General features: G+C 45.2%; 2 protein-coding genes across 3 annotated transcripts in view; one reads left to right on the top strand and one right to left on the bottom strand.

The window, feature by feature from the left end:
- Positions 1-1,392, bottom strand: part of SGSM2 (small G protein signaling modulator 2) — a gene marked incomplete at both ends in the record, with an annotated part of 57,021 nt that extends 55,629 nt beyond the window's left edge. For both annotated transcript variants that reach the window (XM_080712377.1, XM_080712376.1), the window contains one exon: positions 1,336-1,392. In XM_080712377.1, coding sequence (XP_080568503.1) covers positions 1,336-1,392 — 57 coding nt within the window. The remainder of the gene's footprint in view (positions 1-1,335) is intronic.
- Positions 1,393-2,798: 1,406 nt separating this feature from the next.
- On the top strand, positions 2,799-18,694 carry TSR1 (TSR1 ribosome maturation factor; the record flags this gene model as incomplete). The annotated part of the gene is made up of 15 exons (XM_080712133.1): positions 2,799-2,895; positions 3,071-3,174; positions 3,451-3,670; positions 3,775-3,909; positions 4,471-4,895; positions 6,908-7,067; positions 7,815-7,969; positions 8,222-8,418; positions 11,083-11,245; positions 13,478-13,588; positions 14,459-14,591; positions 15,917-16,033; positions 17,670-17,810; positions 17,916-17,990; positions 18,516-18,694. 15 exons carry the CDS (start codon positions 2,799-2,801, stop codon positions 18,692-18,694), a joined length of 2,412 nt encoding a protein of 803 aa, XP_080568259.1.
- Positions 18,695-19,037: the final 343 nt, after the last annotated feature.

Genomic DNA, 19,037 nt, shown 5'->3' on the forward strand with positions numbered 1-19,037 from the left:
CTACCACACACACACACACACACACACACACATACACACACACACACACACACACACACACACAAAAAAAAGAGATGAAGATATCAGGTATGGTGACAGCATGGTTGTATAGCAATACAGGGCTGGGGGTATAGCTCAGAAGTAGACTGCTCCTGTGTTCAATCTCCAGAACCACAAAATAAATATATAAAAAAAGAGATGAATCAAAACTTAGATTAAGTATTTACATAGGATGAGGTCCATACTATTCCAAAGTTTATGATTTCCCAGGAGATCTGTCTCCAAGATTAGCAGATTTATTTTCCAAATAGTCACTGAGTGCCTATGCTGGATCTAGTGATCTAGTGCAGTGGACAAAACAGGTTCCTTGCCCTCACATAGGTGGGCGAGGTGGCATACATTTGTAATCCGGTACTTGAGAGGCTGCGACAGGAGGATTGCAGGTTTGTGGACAGCCTCAGCTACTTAGTAAGGCCCTCCAGCAACTACGTGGCCCTGTTTCAAAAAAAAAAAAAAAAAAAAAATAGGGCTGGGGCTGAGCCGGGCGTGGTGGAGCACATTTGTAATTTCAGCGCTTGAGAGGATCAGACAGGAGGATCGCACAGGTTCGAAGCCAGCCTCAGCTACTTAGTGAGGTGCTCAACAACTTAGCAAGATCCTGTTTCCAAATAAATTATGAAAAATAGGGCTAGGGATGTACTCCGGAGGTAGAAAGCCCCTGGGTTCCATCCCCCAGTACCACACACACACACACACACACACACACACACACACACACACACAAGCTCGGAGGTAGAATGCCCATGGGTTCCATCCCTGGTAACACACACACACACACACACACACACACACACACACACACACACACACAAATAATAATAAAATCTAGCCACAGAGGCAAGTAGAGGAAGGAGGCTGAATTCATTTTGATTCATTTCATCTATTCTGCAGGCTTGAGCTCTCACAAGCTGGTGAGTCATTCATATAGCCCCCCCCCCAAAAAAAAAGTGAAATGGGCTTATGATCAGGGTAAGGTAAAGGGGAATGGTAGAGAGAAGGGCCTTTAAAAATATATATACGGACTGGGGGTTTCCCTAAAAGGAAAAAAACAAAACCCCTAAAATCTGAGTTTAAAAAACCGTTCTCAACAAACCTCTAATTCCTAGCAAGAAGGTGGGCGTGGAGGGAGAAGCTGAGGTGCGCAGCGAACCCTCAGCAGCCACGACTTAGTTGCTAGCGGGCGCAGCGCCGCCGGACCGGGCCGCGGTTCTCGCGCGGCCGCCCTCCCGGCCCCGCGGGCGCCGACCTCCCGCCCGCTCCTCGCCCCGACGTTACCTCCTTCTTCACGTTCCACAGCAGTTTCTCTTTGACCGCGTCCTCCGCGCTGCCCATGGCGCGGCGGGTGGGCGGCAGCGCCGAGCGGCCCCGGCCCCGCGCCACCTCCGCCTCGGCTCAGCGCCCCCCGCGCCCGGCGCAGCCCCGGCCCGCCGCGCCCCGCGCCCGCCGCAGCCCCTGCCGGGTGCCCGGCCCCGCGGCCATCTTCCGAGCCCCGCACCGACGTCAGGCGGCGGTCCGGCCCTCGCGCGGCGCGGCGAGGGGGGGTCGGCAGGGAGTCGGCGCGCCTGGGGGCGGCGGCCGCGCGCGCGCCTGGGGCCGCTGCCATGGCAACGCGCCCGCTGCCGGGAGCGCGCGGGCCCACATTGTGAGCGCGCCGCGGGCCGCCGGCGGGGCGAGACGCTCCGGGAGTTCTACCCGCGGTCTCGCGACCCCGACGGCAGGGAGGCGGCTGGCCAGGGCCTGGACACTGGCTCTCCTGAGGCTGCAATCTGGCCACCGGGAAGCCAGCCCTTTTCGTCGGGTCCCATTGCTCCTCCGAATTCCACGCTGTTCCTTGCCCTCAGTGCAGAGCGTGTGGGAAGGGCAGTGGGGACTCAGTTGCGGGTTCCGAGCACGGGGCAGGAGGGTCACTGCCAGGGCAGGAGCATTCTACCTCCAGCTACATCCCCCCAGCCCTATTTTGTATATATATATTTTTAAATTTCGAAACAGGATCAAGAAGGGCCTCACTAAATTGCTGAGGCTGGTAATTTAGTACTGAGATGACAATCGTGCGCCACCAAGCCGGGCTTGGCTTGGACCCAGGGGCAATCCAGACTTACTTTTTTTTCTTCTTAATTTTTTTTTGGTGGTACTGGTGGTGGAACCCAGGGGCATTCTACCTCTGAGCTACAGCCCCAGCCCTATTTTTTATTTTTTAAAATTCTTTATTTTTTTATTAAAATTTTTTGGGTGGTATTGCGGTTCCTGGAAATCCTTCTACCTCCGGGCTACACTCCCAGACCTATTTTTATATTTTTACTTGGGAACAGGGTCTTTTAAACCAGCGCGATCCTCCTGTCCCCGCCTCCCAAGCGCGGGGATTACCAGCGTGCGCAACCCCGCCCGGTTTATTCTTTATTTTGAAACAGGGTCTCACTCGTCTTTATCCTTAATTTTGAAGCGGGTCTTACTAAATTGCGGAGGACCTCATTAAGTAGCTGAGGCTGGCTTGTGAACCTGCGATCCTTCAGTCTCAGCCTCCCACGTACCGGGATTGCCAGTGTGAGCCGCCACGCCCAGCTCCGTTTGGTATTCTAAAGGAGGCGTGAGAAAACCTCCCACGTGCTCACAGACTTGGGAAAGACCTCGCGAGAAGTCGCGGGAGCCCCCGCCCCCGCGAAGGCCCTGCCGCTGACGAGGGACCGGAAGCACTCGGCCGGGCCCGGAAGTAGAGCTGACTGGCCCACGTGAGCTGAGACATGGCAGCTCACCGCTCCGGCCCGCTCAAGCAGCAAAATAAAGCCCATAAAGGCGGACGGCACCGGGGTCGAGGATCCGCACAGCGGGACGGAAAAGGTGAGGAGGCAGGGTAGGAGGCTTAGCCGATATTTAATGTTTTCCCCCATGTCTGAACTGAGCTAGTATCCGCCCTGGGACCCGCGCGAAAGGCCTTTTTGAGGTTGGCTGAGAGGGGTCCCTTCGTTGTACTTCTGGTACAGACCACCGTAGCCCCTTCCCGTCTACCCTCCAGGCCGCGTGGAACTGAAAGTCCTGTGCAAGAAGGCGAGAAAAGAGCTCAGCAGGGTAGACCAGAGACATCGCGCTAGTCAGCTACGAAAGCAGAAGAAGGAGGCGGTGAGACGAGTGGGATTTGGGAAATGGTGCCGCTTCTCAACCGTTCCAGACTGATTTATCTCTTGAACCAGAAAATGTGACCCGGGAAGGGGATGATACCTAGGATAATCGTAGGGCTCTTGTCGGCCCTGCATGCTTTAGTCCACGTTTCTACGCCCGCCCGACGTACGTGGGTCCTTTAACCAGAAGGACACTGGCTAAGCATGCGAGCATATTTTGTTAGAAATGCAGTACTGGAGCAAGGTATAAAGATGCTCTGACCGGTTTTCTTCTCAGGTTCTAGCAGAGAAGAGACAGCTGGGCAGCAAGGATGGACCTCCTCAGCAAGTGCTGGTGGTGGCTCTGCATAACAGGATTTCCGTGTCTGAGGCCTTTCATCTTCTTCAGGATAGGGACATAGGAACAGTGCACTTGAATGAGTGGGGAAGCACCCGTAGCTTTATGCTGCTGTGCCCCCGTTTGAAACATCGGTGGTTTTTTACATCTGCAAGGCCAGGTTAGAGTACAAAATATTTTTCTCTTTTTATGTTTGTGTAGCAGTTATATTTCTTGATGACAGTATGTTGGTGCCAACCATCTCTTATTGTGTCTTATTTCCAGGGGATCTACACAGTGTATTAGACATGGCCAAAGTGGCTGATACCATCTTGTTTCTCCTTGATCCACTAGAAGGCTGGGACAGCACTGGAGATTACTGCCTTTCCTGTCTATTTGCCCAGGGTCTTCCTACCTATAGTGAGTTGGGAGTACTGGATTCCAGGGAAGGAAGTGAATTACATTTATTCTGCCCTTATGTTTTTCCAGCCACCATAATTAGCATTTGATGCAGGAATACAACTGATGGATTGTATTCAGCTGCTAGTGGAATGTACATATACAGATCAAACCTGGTTATTTATTTACAGTTGTCAATCAAGATGCCTTTTTATTTTGGGGCTGTTTTTTTGCCCAGGGGAAGAATGATAAGAAATTTGGAAGCAAGGTGTTGTGCTGCATGCTTGTAATCTCAGTATTTGGGAGGTTGAGACATGAGGATCATAACCTCAGCAACTTAAATCCTGTTTCCAAATATATAAAATTGGGTTGGGGTATAATTTGGTGGTAGAATGCCCTGGGTTCAATCCCCAGTACCAAAAAAAAAAAAAAATTTGGTTTTGCCATGACATGTATTTAGGGTAGTTTGGGTGTTGGGTTTCCCTGGGATCACAATAAAACTGTTGGGTTGTTTGTGGACGATAGGGGGAATTTCATGTAATGAAGCAATAAGTTATGAAGCCTTTTCTCTTTTGCTTATAGCACTAGCCGTCCAGGGTGTTTCTGGCCTCCCACCGAAGAAACAAATAGATGCCAGGAAGAAGCTAAGTAAAACAGTGGAGAAGCGGTTTCCTGATGACAAACTCCTTCTGTTAGACACTCATCTGGAGGCAGAGATGTTGCTTAGGCAGTTGGCTAACCAAAAGCAGCGACATCTTGCTTTTCGAGATCGGCGGGCCTACCTGTTTGCTCATGCTGTGGATTTTGTGCCTACTGAAGAGAATAGCTTGGTGGGCACCTTGAAAATCTCAGGCTATGTTCGTGGGCAGACTCTGAATGTAAATAGCTTGCTTCATATCGTCGGACATGGTGATTTCCAAATGAAACAGATAGATGCACCCATGGACCCTTTCCCTTTACATCCTAGAGTGATTAAATCCCAAAAGGACCCAGGCTTGGCAATGGAGGTAAGATTGATTTGCTTGTGACAGGGTCTGTAGCCCAGGGTGATCCTGAATTCCTGAACTTTAGTGATCATTTTGCGTCATATTCACAAATATCTGGGACTATAAGCTGATACCACTGTGCTCTGCTCCAAGACTGGATGTTTTTACATAGCACCTATTGTAGATTCATATGTAAGCTGGCACAAAATGGAAGTTTAAATTCAGAGAAAGTAGTCTCCACACTCAAGCCAATGAGGAGACTACTAGTTTCAAGTGAGGCAATAGTTAACAACAAATGTGTTGATAATTCTTATTTACCCGGCACTTTCTGTGTACTTTGCACTGTAATTAGTTCTGAGTTTATATAAGACATAATATGTAGTCACTTTCCTCCAAGAATTTACTTGCATTAGAAAAGGGAAAAAAAGCCGGGTGTAGTGGCGCACACTTGTAATCCCCGGTTTGGGAGGCTGAGACAGGAGGATTGCACAGGTTCAAAGCCAGCCTCAGCTACTTAGTGAGGCCCTCTGCAACTCAGTGAGATCCGGTTTCAAAATAAATGATAAAATAGGGCCGAGGGTATAGCCTAGAGGTAGAAAGACCCTGGGTTCCACCCCCAGTACCACAAAAAAAAAAAAGAAAGGAAAAAAAAAGCTGGGCATGAGCCGAGTGTGGTGGCACACTCTTGTAATCTCTGCATTTGAGAGGCCTAGATAGGAGAATCATGGTTCCACGACAGCCTCAGCTATTTAGTGTGGCCCTTTGCAACTCAATGAGACCCGGTTTCAAAATAAAGAATCAAAAATAGGGCTGGGGGTGTGACTTGGAGGTAAAATGGACCTGGGTTCCGTCACCAGTACCGAAAAAAAAAAAAAATCCAGGCTTGATGGTTCATGGACAGCCTCAGCTACTTAATGAGGCCCTTTGCAGCTCAGTGAGACCCTTTTTCAAAAATAAAAAGATACCGGGTGTGATGGCGCATGCTTGTAATCCCAGCATTTGGGAGGCTGAGACAGGAGGATTTTGGTATACGGCCTGGCTCAGCTACCTAGTGAAGCCCTTTTCAACTCATTGAGACCCTGTTCAACATAAAGAATAAATAGTTTTGGGAGCCAGGTGTGATAGCACTTTTTTTTTTTTTTTTTTTTTTTTTTTTTTTTTTTGGTGGTACTGGGGTTCCTGGACGCCCTTCTACCTCCGGGCTACAGTCCCAGACCTATTTTTACATTTTTATTTGAAAACAGGGTCTCCTAAGCCACAGCGTGGCTGGCTATGAACCTGCACGATCCTCCTGTCTCTGCCTCCCAAGCGCTGGGATTACAAGCATGCGCCACCACGCCCGGCCCCCTGCCCTATTTTTTATTCTTTATTTTGAAACTGGGTCTCGCCAGGCGTGGTGGCGTGCTTGTAATCCCCGTGCTTGGGAGGCAGAGACAGGATCGCAGACAGGATCGCGCTAGTTCGGAGCCAGCCTCCCTGGCTTAAGAGACCCTGTTTCCAAATAAAGAAAAAAAAAAAAAAAAATATATATATATATATATATATATATATATATATATATATATATAATGTCTGGTATGCTGGACGTGGTGGCGCACACTTGTAATCCCCGCGCTTGGGAGGCAGAGACAGGAGGATTGCGCTGGTTTGGAGCCAGCCTCGCTGGCTTAAGAGACCCTGTTTCCACATAAAAAAGTTAAAAAAATGGGTCTGGGAGTGTAGCCCGTGAGAGTGTATCCCGGAGGTAGAAGGGCTTCCAGGAACCCCAGTACGACCAAAAAAAAAAAAAAAAAATAGGTCTGGGACTGTAGCCCGGAGATAGGCTTCCAGGAACCCCAGTACTGCCCCCCCAAAAAAACAAAAACAAAAACGGGTCTCACTGAGTTGCAGAGGGCCTCACTAAGTAGCTGAGGCTGTCTGAGAACTGAGATCCTCCTGTCTCATCCTCTCAAATGCTGGGATTACAAGCATGCACCACTGTGCCTGGCTGCAGATTAATTTTTGACTGACCATCACCTGCCTCTGGTTTTCAGATTTGTGCTACAGATGCTGCAACTGATATGGAAGAAGACCTAAAAATCCTAATGAAAGCAGATCCTGACAGACAGGAGTCTTTGCAATCAGAGGTTATCCCAGATCCAATGGAAGGGGAGCAAACCTGGCCCACTGAAGAGGAGCTGAGTGAGGCAAATGGTTGGTAGTAGTGACTTGTTATTCATCTGACCTGGAATTATGGATTTTGTCTGGTGCTCACATACTGTAGAGTATAATGAAGATGTAGTTGAAGTTGTCTCACCCCAATCCTGTATGATTTCACTAAGCAAATATCAGATAAAGCTTTGCTCCATTTCTGAGAATTACTTGTTGTTTTTTTGTTTTTTGTTTTGTGGTACTGGGGTTCCTGGAAGCCCTTCTACCTCCGGGCTTCACTCCTAGACCTATTTTATATTTTTATTTGGAAACAGGGTCTCTTAAGCCAGCGAGGCTGGCTTCAAAACTGCACAATACTCCTGTCTCCGCCTCCCAAGGGCAGGGATTACAAGCGTGCTCCACCAAGCCCGGCTACTTGTTGTATTTTTAAATTTTTACAAGTAGTTTGTTCTCATATTGTCAGCTTGTTTTCCATGTTGACAGCAAAATCTACCGTCCTGCCGGGCATGGTGGTGCACGCTTGTAATCCCCGTGCTTGGGAGGTGGAGAAAGGAGGATCGCGCAGGTTCAAAGCCAGCAGCGCTGGCTTAAGAGACCCTGTTTCCAAATTAAAATATAAAATAGGTCTGGGAGTGTAGCCTGGAGGTAGAAGGGTTTCCAGGAACCCCAGTACCACCAAAAAAAAAAAAAAAACAACAACAAAAAAAAAAACCTACCATCCTGTGTTGATTAAAACATCCAGAATGATAGGGGACAGTTGCATATCTTAACTAGTTTGGGCTTTTACAGGCTCCTTGAGGGAAACTTCCAAGGTAGTAAAGAAGGTTCCCAAAGGAACATCCAGTTACCAAGCGGAATGGATCTTGGATGAAGGTGATGCAGGTGATGGGGAAGGAGAGGACTATGGTTCCGAACTTGAGGATTTTATGGAAAAGAAGTCTCAGGTAAGGAAGGCTGTCCCGAGGCTACTTCTGCATTGAGGCAAAATACAACCCTAACCTTAAAGAGTGTGTTTAGTCAGTTTCTTAGGAATGACTGTAGTTACGGGGAATGAGATTTGTTTTATGGTTTAATATCTGTTAGCATTTATAATGGTTGAGATCAGGTTCTAGTGAAATTATTTTATTTTGTAACTTAATGGCTTTGCAGTAGAAATGGTGGTTTTCTTCTGAAATAACTAATCTTTTATTTTACAGGATGAGAGTAGTGAAGAGGAAGAAGAGGAAGAATGTGAAACTATGACTGTGGGGGAGTCTGTGTTTGATGATTTGTATGATGAGAAGATGGATGATGAGGCTGAGGAAAAAATGCTGGAGAAGTATAAACAAGAAAGATTAGAAGAGATGTTTCCAGATGAAATGGATACCCCTCGTGATGTGGCTGCTAGAATTCGGTTAGTCAAAAAGTCTAGAGCCAGCCAGGCATGGTGGCGCATGCTTGTAATCCCAGCATTCGGGAGGCTGAGACCGGAGGATCATGCTTCGCGAACAGCCTCAGCTACTTAGTGAGGCCCTCTGCGGCTTAGTGAGACCCTGTTTCAAAATAAAGAATAAAAAAAAACCACATAGGGCTAGGGGTATAGCTAAGAGGTCGAATGCCCCTGGTTCCATCTCCAGACCCACAAAAAAAAGTCTAGAGCCAGTCATGGTGGTGCACGCTTGTAAACGCAGCATCTGGGAGGCTGAGACAGGAGGATCATGGTTTGTGGACAGCCTTAGCTACTTAGTGAGGCCCTTTGCAGCACAGTGAGACCCTGTTTCAAAATAAAGAATAAAAAATAGGGCTGGGGTGTCCCCAATTCCGCCAAAAAAAAAAAAAAAGGACTAAGTTTGTTGCCAGGTGATGCCTATAATCCAGTACTTGGGAGGCTGAGAGGAATATTGAAGGTTCGAAGACAGCCTCAACAGGTAGTGAGACGCTCATCAACCTAGCAAGACCGTTTCCAAATAAGAAATAGAATTAGGCTGGAGGGGTATAGCTTAAAGGTAGAATGCTTCTGGGTTTAATTCCCAGTACCATGTAAACACACACAAAAAAGTCTAAACTAAGCCAGGCGTGGTGGCCCACGCTTGTAATCCCTGAGCTTGGGAGGCTGAGACAGGAGGATCGCGCAGGTTCAAAGCCAGCCTCAGCTGGCTTAAGAGACCCTGTTTCCAAATGAAACATAAAATAGGTCTGGGAGTGTAGCCCGGAGGTAGAAGGCCCCTGGGTTCCATCCCCAGTACCACCAAAACAAACAAAATCTAAACTAAAAAGTTAAGTGTTTTTTTTTTTTTTTTTTTTTTTTGTACTGAGGGCTTCAATAAGTAGCTGAGGCTGGTCGTGAACCACGATCTTCCTGTCTCAGCCTCCCAAATCCTGTGATTACAAGTATGTGTAGCTGGGTGTGGTGGTGCACGCTTGTAATCCCAGCATTTGGGAGGCTGAAACCGGAGGATCGTGGTTCGCGGACAGCCTCAGCTACTTAGTGAGGCCCTTTGCAACTTAGTGAGACCTGGTTTCAAAATAAAGAATAAAGAATAAAAAAAAAAAAAAATAGAGCAGGGGTATAGATCGGAGGTTGAATGCCCTTAGGTTCCATCCCCAGACCCGCAAAAAGAACCAAGTATGTGCCACCTTGCCCAGCTAGCTGTGTTTTGTGTGTGTGTTCCCATGGGCACGTGTGCTGGAGATACAAGCCAGGGGCATTCTACCTCTGAGCTATATACCCTGCCTGATTTTTTATTCTTTTTTTTTTTTTTCTTTTTTTTTTTTTTTTTTTTTCTTTTTGGTACTGGAGATGGAACCCATCTGAGAGTGAGGCCTACACTCTCAGACCTATTTTGTATTTTATTTGGAAATGGTCTCACTCATTTGCTAAGAGCCTCACTAAGTAGCTGAGGCTGGCTTCAAACCTCTGCAATCCTCCTGTCGCAGCCTCCCAAGTGCTGGGATTACAAGCAAGCGCCACCATTCCCGGCTTTATTATTTATTTTCTTTTGAAACAGGGTCTCACTAAGTTGTGGAGGGCCCAAGCATGCCCCACCATATCTGGCTTTCTTTTTTTTTTTTTTTTAATACTAGGGATCGAACCTAGTATCATGAGGCTTTCTATTTCCACGGTAAATCCCTAGCCCAATTTTATTTCTTTATTTGGAAATAGGGTCTTCCAAGGTTGCTGAGAGCCTTGCTACATTGCTGAGGCTAGCTTTAAACCCGTGATCCTTTCTCAGGATCTCAAGTGCTGAGATTCCAAGCATGCAGTCCCACACTGGCTTCAAGCTGCTTTTTTTTTTTTTTTTTTTTTTTGTGGGTCTGGGGATAGGACCCAGGGGACCTTCGAGCTATACCCTCTGCCCTATTTTTATTCTTTATTTTGAAACAGCGTCTCACTAAATTGTGGAGGGCCTCACTAAGTAGCTGAGGCTGTCCGCGAACCGTGAACTCCAGTCTCAGCTTCCCAAATGCTGGGATTACAAGCATGCGCCACCACGCACGGCATGTATGTGTGTGTGTGTGTGTGTGTGTGTGTGTGTGCGTGTGCGTGTGCGTGTGACCCGTACTGGGGTGGAACCCAGAGGCATTCTAACTTCGAGCCACACTCCCAGCCCTATTTTTTATTTTGAAATAGTCTCACTGAGTTGCAAAGAGCCTAAGTAATAGCTGAGGCTGTCCATGAACCACAGTCCTCCTGTCTCAGCCCCCCAAATTCTGGGATTACCACACCCGACTTTCAAGCTGTTTTAAGAGTGGTTTCATTCGGGAGGCTGAGACAGGAGGATCGCAGGTTCAAGGCCAGCCTCAGCCCTCTGCAACTTGGTGAAACCCCATTTCAAAATAAAGACTAAAAAATAGGGCAGGCGGTGTAGCTTGGAGGTTGAATGCCCCTGGGTTCCATCCCCAAACCTGCAAAAAAAAAAAAAAAAAAAGAAAAAGAGTGTGGTTTATTCTGTTAACTATTTTTGAGACAGAATGATTAGATTTCTGTTAAGCTAGAGCCTTAGCCATTTTAGGTAATGTGAGTCTTATGTAGCACTATATAGGTCTGTTAACATTCTTAAACTTTTTTATATCCTAGATTTCAGAAATATAGAGGCTTAAAGAGCTTCCGGACATCTCCATGGGATCCTAAAGAAAACCTTCCTCAAGATTATGCTCGGATCTTTCAATTTCAGAATTTTACCAACACTAGGAAGAGCATCTTTAAAGAGATTGAGGGAAAAGAGACTGAAGGAGCTGAGGTATCTTTCTTCTAGTCCGTCATGTAATTTGCTTTTTTGTGAATGTGGCACTAGATATTAAACTCAGGAGCATTCTACCTTTGAGCTAGCTACACCCCTAACCCTATTTTATTTTTATTTATTTAAAAAAAAATTTTTGGTACTGCAGGTGGAACCCAGGGGCATTCTACCTCCAAGCTGTACCGCCAGTTCAGTTCTTTTATTTATTTATTTATTTATTTATTTATTTATTTATTTATTTATTTATTTATTTTTCCTGTACTGCAGATGGAACCCAGGGACATTCTACCTCCGAACTACACATCCAGTCCTCCCCCCCCTTTTTTTTTTTTTGGTGGTACTGAGGGTGGAACCCAGGTGCTTTTCTACCTCCAGGCTATACTCCCAGACCTACTTTATACTTTAGTTGGAAACAGGGTTCCACTAAGTAGCTGAGGTTGGCTTTGAACCTGTGTGATCCTCCTGTCTCAGCCTCCCAAGCACTGGGATTATAAACCTGCACCACCACTCCTGGCTTCCTAGTCCCAATACTAATTAATTAATTTATTTATTTTTGCGGGTCTGGGGATGGAACCCAGGGACATTCGATCTCCGAGCTGCACCCCCTGCCCTGGTTTTTATTGTTTATTTTGAAACTGGGTCTCAGTGAGTTGCAGAGGGTCTCACTAAGTAGCTAGCTGAGGCTGTCCGCAAACTGCGATCCTCCCGTCTCAGCCTCCTGAATGCTGGGATTACAAAAGTACACCACCATGCCCGGCTCCCAATTTTAACTCTTTATTGTTGAAACTGTGTCTGGCTGAGTTGCAAAGGGCATTACTAAGTAACTGAGGTTGTCCTCAAACCAAGATCCAACTGTCTCAGCCTCCCACATGCTGAGATTACAAGTGTGCACCACCAAGCCGGCTTTTAAATAATTTTTTTTTTTTTTTTTTTTTTTTTTGGTGGTACTGGGGGTGGAACCTAGAGGCTTTCTACCTCCGGGCTATACTCCCAGACCTTTATTATATTTTATTTGGAAACAGGGTCTCACTAAGTTGCTAAAACCCTCAGTAAGTAGCTGAGGCTGGCTTCGAACCTGTGCGATTCTCCTGTCTCAGCCTCCCAAGCACGGGGATTATAAGCGTGCACCACCACGCCTGGCTTTAAAGTTTATTTTTACTCATCTTTTATATTTTTATTGGTGCATTGTAATCATACATCTTAATTTTTTTATTTTTTGAAACAGTCTCACTGAGTTGCAAAGGGCCTCTCTAAGTAGCTGAGGCTGTCCTCGAACTGTGATCCTCCTGTCTCAGCCTCCTGAATGCTGGGATTACAAGCATGTGTTACCATGCCGTCTTTTGTTTATTAATGCGGGTCTGGGTGTGGAATCCAGGAGCATTCGACCTCCGAGATACATCCCCTGACCTATTTTTTATTCTATATTTTGAAACAGGGTCTCACAAAGTAGCTGAGGCTATCCACCACAATCCTACTGTCTAGCCTCCCAAATGCTGGGATTACAAGGTGCGCCAAAATGACCAGTTTATTTATTTATTTTTTATTTTTTGGTGGTACTGGGGTTCCTGGAAACCCTTCTACCTCCGGGCTACACTCCCAGACACCTATTTTTTATATTTTTATTTGGAAACAGGGTCTCTTAAGCCAGTGTGTTGCCTTCAAACCTGTGTGATCCTCCTGTCTCCGCCTCCCAAGTGCCAAACCACCACTTTGCCAGACCTTTTTAAAATTTTTTATTGGTGCATTGTAATTATACATCTTAAGTTTTTTTTATGTTTTTGAAACTGAGTTACAAAGGGCCTCATTAGGCAGCTGAGGCCGTCTGCAAATTGCCATCCTCTGGTGTCAGCATCCTGAATGCTGGGATTACAAGTGTGTGCCACCAAGCCTGGCTTTATTCTTTACTTTTGAAACAGGGTCTCACCAAGTTGCAAAGGGCCTCATTTAAGTAGCTAAAAGGCAGCTGAGGCCGTCTGCAAATTGCCATCCTCTGGTGTCAGCATCCTGAATGCTGGGATTACAAGTGTGTGCCACCAAGCCTGGCTTTATTCTTTACTTTTGAAACAGGGTCTCACCAAGTTGCAAAGGGCCTCATTTAAGTAGCTAAAGCTGTCTGGAAATTTAAGATCTTCCTCTCAGCCTCCCAAATTGCTGAGATTACAAGATGCACCACCACACCCAGCTTGGAGGACTGTTTCTCAGGGTAACATTGTTTCTGCTTCCTTTTGGCAGGTTGGCTGGTATGTCACACTTCATGTCTCTGAAGTCCCTTTTTCTGTGGTTGAATACTTTAGGAGAGGGGCGCCCTTGATTACATTTACTCTGCTACCTCATGAACAGAAGGTAAACTAGTATCTTGTTAGAAATGGAGAGATAAACTTTCTACCCAGTAGGCATTTTGCTTACTGGGATGTGAAGATTCTGCCTTTATGATTTAGTAACCAGAGAACAATAGAGAAGTCAATGATGGCTTTCCAAAATGTCTGAACCTATCTGAAATATCTCAGTGATGCAGTCTGTATGGTTCTGAGACTTCTCTTTTTTACATCAGATTTTTTTTTTATAGTACTGGGGATGGAACCCTTCTATCTCTGGGCTACACTCCCAGACCTATTTTATATTTTATTTGGAAACAGGGTCTCTTAAGCCAGCGCGGCCGGCTTCGAACCTGTGCGATCCTCCTGTCTCCACCTCCCAAGCGTGGGGATTACAAGCGTGTGCCACCACGCCCGGCCTTACATCAGATTTTGAAGGAGGGTTTCCAACCTTAAAAATAAAGGTGCCAAGGCACTGTTCTTTCTTTAGGTGGTCAGTACTTGTACTCATAAGGGGTTATATATATGACAGTTCTCTTTTTTGGTCTGTGTGAATAAAGGTTAAGGAAGAACCTTGAATGAGTATGGCTTTTAGGGTATATGGTGAGTAAATGACTTGAAGGCCACTGGTTTTGTGGCAGTCGTAGAGCATTTTTATGTTAGACATGGGGAAGCAGGCTAGCATAGAATGGTCTTATCTAGCCTATAGCCTATGTTCACCTTGAATGCCAGTTGTTGATAGATATAAAGGATATACCTGTGTACCTTCATCTATACCCTGCCATTAACTTGCATTGGCAATTCTTATCATGCATCTGATGTTCATTTGTTTTGCCTTCTTTTAGGTTAAGCTACTGTATTTCTAGTCTATGGATTTTTTTTTTTACTTGAATTTCAGATGTCTGTATTGAACATGGTGGTGAGCCGGAATCCTGGAAATACTGAACCTGTAAAGGCCAAAGAGGAGCTGATCTTCCACTGTGGATTCAGGCGCTTCCGAGCCTCACCTTTATTCTCTCAGCACACTGCAGGTTAGCAGTGGGGAAGCATCTTGTTTTCTAATTTTTGGTGGAGGGAATGAATACAGAATACCTAGTTTCAAAACTCTTACCTCTCTGGATCAGAAGGTATTTCCAGTACTCTGGCTTAGGAACCAATGATGTTTTTATTCAAAATGTCTGAACCTGTCTGAATCATCCCAGTGATGCAAACTGTGTGTGGTACTGAGGCTTCTCTGCCAAGAGTATTTGTTCCAGAGTTGGCAGCTTTATATAAAATGTGTCTGAGTGTGGAAACTTTAGTGCCTGGCCTGCCAGTGTCCGTGTGGGTCAAGTAATGGAGGCTGGGTGTGGCCCACAATTGGGTAAAGAAGAGAGATGTTTTTTTCAGATGTTGAGACTAGATGAGAACTAGGAGACTGGTGATCAGGGACACTTGTGGCAAAAATGATTGTATCCCTGTACATTAGGAGTTGCAAGATGTGTTGGCCACTGAGTTGGAGACTATTGAACATCATTAGCTCAGTTGGCTTTCAGTAATGTCAGGAGGAAGAAATGAAAAGCATTAATGTTGCTCTGGATAATTTTTATTTTACCAACCATATTAAATAGAAATAACAGGTAACTTTTTTTTCCCTGAAAATATTTTATTTTCCTTTAATTTTAGTTTTAAAATCAGGAGTCAAAGCTGGGTATGGTGGCTAAAGTTCATAATCTCAGTACTTGGGAGGCTGACATAAGGAGGATCATACAGGTTTGAAGCCAGCCTCATCTACTTAGTGAGGCTCTCAGCAATTAGTGAGACTTCTCTTTCCAAATAAAATAGGTATGGAGTGTAGCTCCTGGATTCCATTTATAGTACCATAAATAAATAAATAAATAAATAAATAAATAAATAAATAAATAAATAAAATCAGGGGTCAGCAGCAGACTATAAAAGTGCCTGGCTTTGGACAATTTTTTTTATTCCAAATAAAATCCAAATCCTAAGATTCTGTCTCTAGTTGAAAATTCACTGATAGGACTGGGTTATATCTTTTAAGTTGTTTGAGAAAGGAAAATTATTTGAGAATTAAAGGAGTAAAGAAACACAAGCTGGATGTGGTGGCACACGCTTATAGTCCCAGTACTTGTGAGGCTGAGACAGGAGGATCACAGCCAACCTCAGCAACTTAGTTCCTTTGTAATTTAGTGAGACCTTGTTTCAAAATAACAGAATAAAATTAGGCTGGAGTTGTAGCTCAGAGATAGAATACCCCTGGGTTCCATCCCCAGTACTACAAAAAAAAGAACTGCCTGTGATTTCTCAAAACATTTCTGTTGTTTTTTTTTTTTTTTTTTATCCTTTATTATGGCAGCGGATAAACACAAATTCCAGAGGTTCCTGACTATCGATGCAGCCTTGGTGGTGACAGTATACGCGCCAGTCACTTTTCCTCCTGCATCGGTGCTACTTTTCAAGCAGAAAAGCAATGGTAAGTTGAGTTCACAGAGGTTAACAGGACTCTAGGTCCTTAATAGGATTTTCACAATGCTAGCTTCTTTATTTTGGTCTGAGAGCCAAATGGTATCAAGAGGGTGCTTTTAAATTATACCAATCTCAGCCTCTTAGTGGCTGTAAGCCAAGGATGACAAAGAGGTTTTATCTTGTTTGTAAACCTTAGCTAATCAGTAGAGACTGCTCAGCATGCTATATTTAATAGGATAGGTTTTAGGGACAGGCTGAGCAGGAATATCATTTAGTGGTCTTTGCTGTGGGTCCAGGACGGTAGCATAGTATATTGCTACTTTAAAGTTTCTCTAAGTGTGCATGGTGCACACTTATAATCCCAGTACTTGAGAGGCTGAGAAAGAAGGATTGAAGGTTCAAGGCCAGCCTCAGCAAATAGTGACTTTCATTAACCTAATGAGACCCTGTTTCAAAATAAAATAGGGCTGGAGGTGTAGCTTGGAGGTAGAATGCCCCTAGTAAATCAAATCCTAATGACACACATATACACACACATATACACATAAACACGTCTTTAAGTTAAGTAGAGCAAGCTGGGCTTTTATTTTATTATATAAAATAGGTCTGGGAGTATAAACTGGACCAGTACCACCAAAAAGGGGGGGGGGGGTGCTAGGAGTATAGCTCAGAGGATTCAATCCCCAGTTATTTTATTTTATTTTTTTTTAAAAAAGGAAGAGCTGGGCGTGGTGGCACATGCTTGTAATCCCAGCATTCGGGAGGCTGAGACCTGGAGGATCGCGGTTCGCGGACAGCCTCAGCTACTTAGTGAGGCCCTCTGCAACTCAGTGAGACCCGGTTTCGAAATAGAATAAAAAATAGGGCAGGGGGTGTAGCTCGGAGGTCAAATGCCCCTGGGTTCCATCCCCAGACCCGAAGGAAAAAAAAAAGCCGGCTGTGGTGGTGCATGCTTTTGTAATCCCAGCATTCGGAAGGCTGAGACTGAGACCAGAGGATTGCAGTTCACAGACAACCTCAGCTATTGAGTGAGGTCCTCTGTAACTTAGTGAGACCATATTTCAAAATAAAGAATAAAAAATAGGGCCGGGCGTGGTGGCGCACGCTTGTAATCCCCGTGCTTGGGAGGCGGAGACAGGTTCGAAGCCAGCCGCGCTGGCTTAAGAGACCCTGTTTCCAAAAACAGGGTGTTTTTGAGTGTGGCCCAGAGGTAGAAGGGCTTCCAGGAACCCCAGTACCACCAAAAAAAAAAATAATGCTCCTGGGTTCCATCCTCAGTATTGCAAAAAAAAAAAAAAAAAAAAAAAAAATAGGGCAGGGGGTATAGCTTGGAAGTCAAATGCTCCTGGGGTCCAACATCCCCAGACGCGCAGGGTGGGGGTGGGGAGAGCTGGGTCTGGTGGCATATACCTGTAATCCCAGTACTTGAGAGGGTGAGACTTCAGGATGGCAAATTCAAATCCAGCTTTAGCAATTTAGTGTAAAGACTCTGTTTCCAATAAAGAGGTTGAATGTCTTTTAGCTCAATCTCCAGCACCACCAATAAATAAATAAATAAATAAATAAATAAATAAGGGCTAGAGCAATAAATGAAGGCTTTGGCCTATAGACTCCTGAATAGCTGCTTTCCTTTTCCCCCTTAGGAATGCACAGTCTCATTGCTACTGGCCATTTGCTGTCAGTGGATCCGGACAGAATGGTTATCAAGAGAGTTGTTCTGAGTGGACATCCTTTCAAAATTTTTACTAAGATGGCAGTAGTACGTTACATGTTCTTCAATAGAGGTAGGTATGAAGAGAGGATGGGATTTTCCTGCCTTTGTGGTGTGAAGGTTGGGGCTTACCTTTTGTAAATGTTTCATTTGACTCTTCTATATGTTCCATTTTAAGAGGATGTGCTATGGTTTAAACCAGTGGAACTGAGAACAAAGTGGGGCCGCAGGGGACACATCAAGGAACCTTTAGGTAAGAGAATGTAGAGTTTGGGGTCTTATCAAGGCTTCCCTGATGCTATAAAATTACTTTTGTGGAAGCTGGGCATGTTGGCTCATGCTTGTGATTCCAATACTTGGGAGGCTGAGATAGGATTGCAGGTTCAAGACGAGCCCCAGCAACCTAGTGAGATTCTGAGCAACATAGTAAGACTGTGTTTCAAAATGAAAAATACAAGTCAGGTACAGTGATGCACAACTGTATTCCCAGTACTTGGGAGGCTGAGACAGGAGGATTGTGCAGATTGCAGCCAGCCCCAGCTACTTAATGAGTCCCTCCGCAACTTAGTGAGACTCTATTTCCAAATAAAGAATAAAAAATTGGGATGGAGGTGTTTTTTGCATTTTTTGTTTTGTTTTGATTAAATTGGTGAAGCTATCCTTGTTCTTGTGACCCTCCTGTCACAGTCTCTGAAGTACTTGGATTACAGGTGTGCCTCATCATGCCCAGCTAAATTTTTACTCTTAATTTGAACAACTTGTTTTATTTTCCTTCTAGGTACCCATGGCCACATGAAATGCAGTTTTGATGGGAAGCTAAAATCTCAGGACACAGTACTGATGAATCTTTATAAACGAGTTTTCCCTAAATGGACTTATGATCCATATGTACCAGAACCAGTACCTTGGGTAAAAAGTCAGGTTTCTTCCACAGTGCCTGAGTCAGACATGGAGTAACAGATTTAGTGGGATTCTCTTTTACTGCTACCACTTATCCACCCCAGGGGTAGGAGCTTGCAGGTTATGATCGGGCAGTTTGTGGTTTCTCCTCATAAAAGACTTTTCTTGGCTTTACAGTTGGGTATGGAAGTTTTTTCTACTACTACTAGTTTAAAAAAACAAAAACAAAAAAGCTCACTGAAGCACTTTAGTGTTATCTTTGTGTGTATGTGTGGTCCTATGTATTGAACCCAGGTCCCTACACATGCTGGACAAATGATGTGCCACTAAGCTACATCTCTTGCCCCAAGAGAGTACGATGGAAAATAAGTTTCATGTAACACTAAATCCCATCTTTCCC

This window comes from Muscardinus avellanarius, assembly GCF_963383645.1.
Source record: "Muscardinus avellanarius genome assembly, chromosome: 16".
Taxonomy (NCBI): Eukaryota; Metazoa; Chordata; class Mammalia; order Rodentia; family Gliridae; genus Muscardinus; species Muscardinus avellanarius.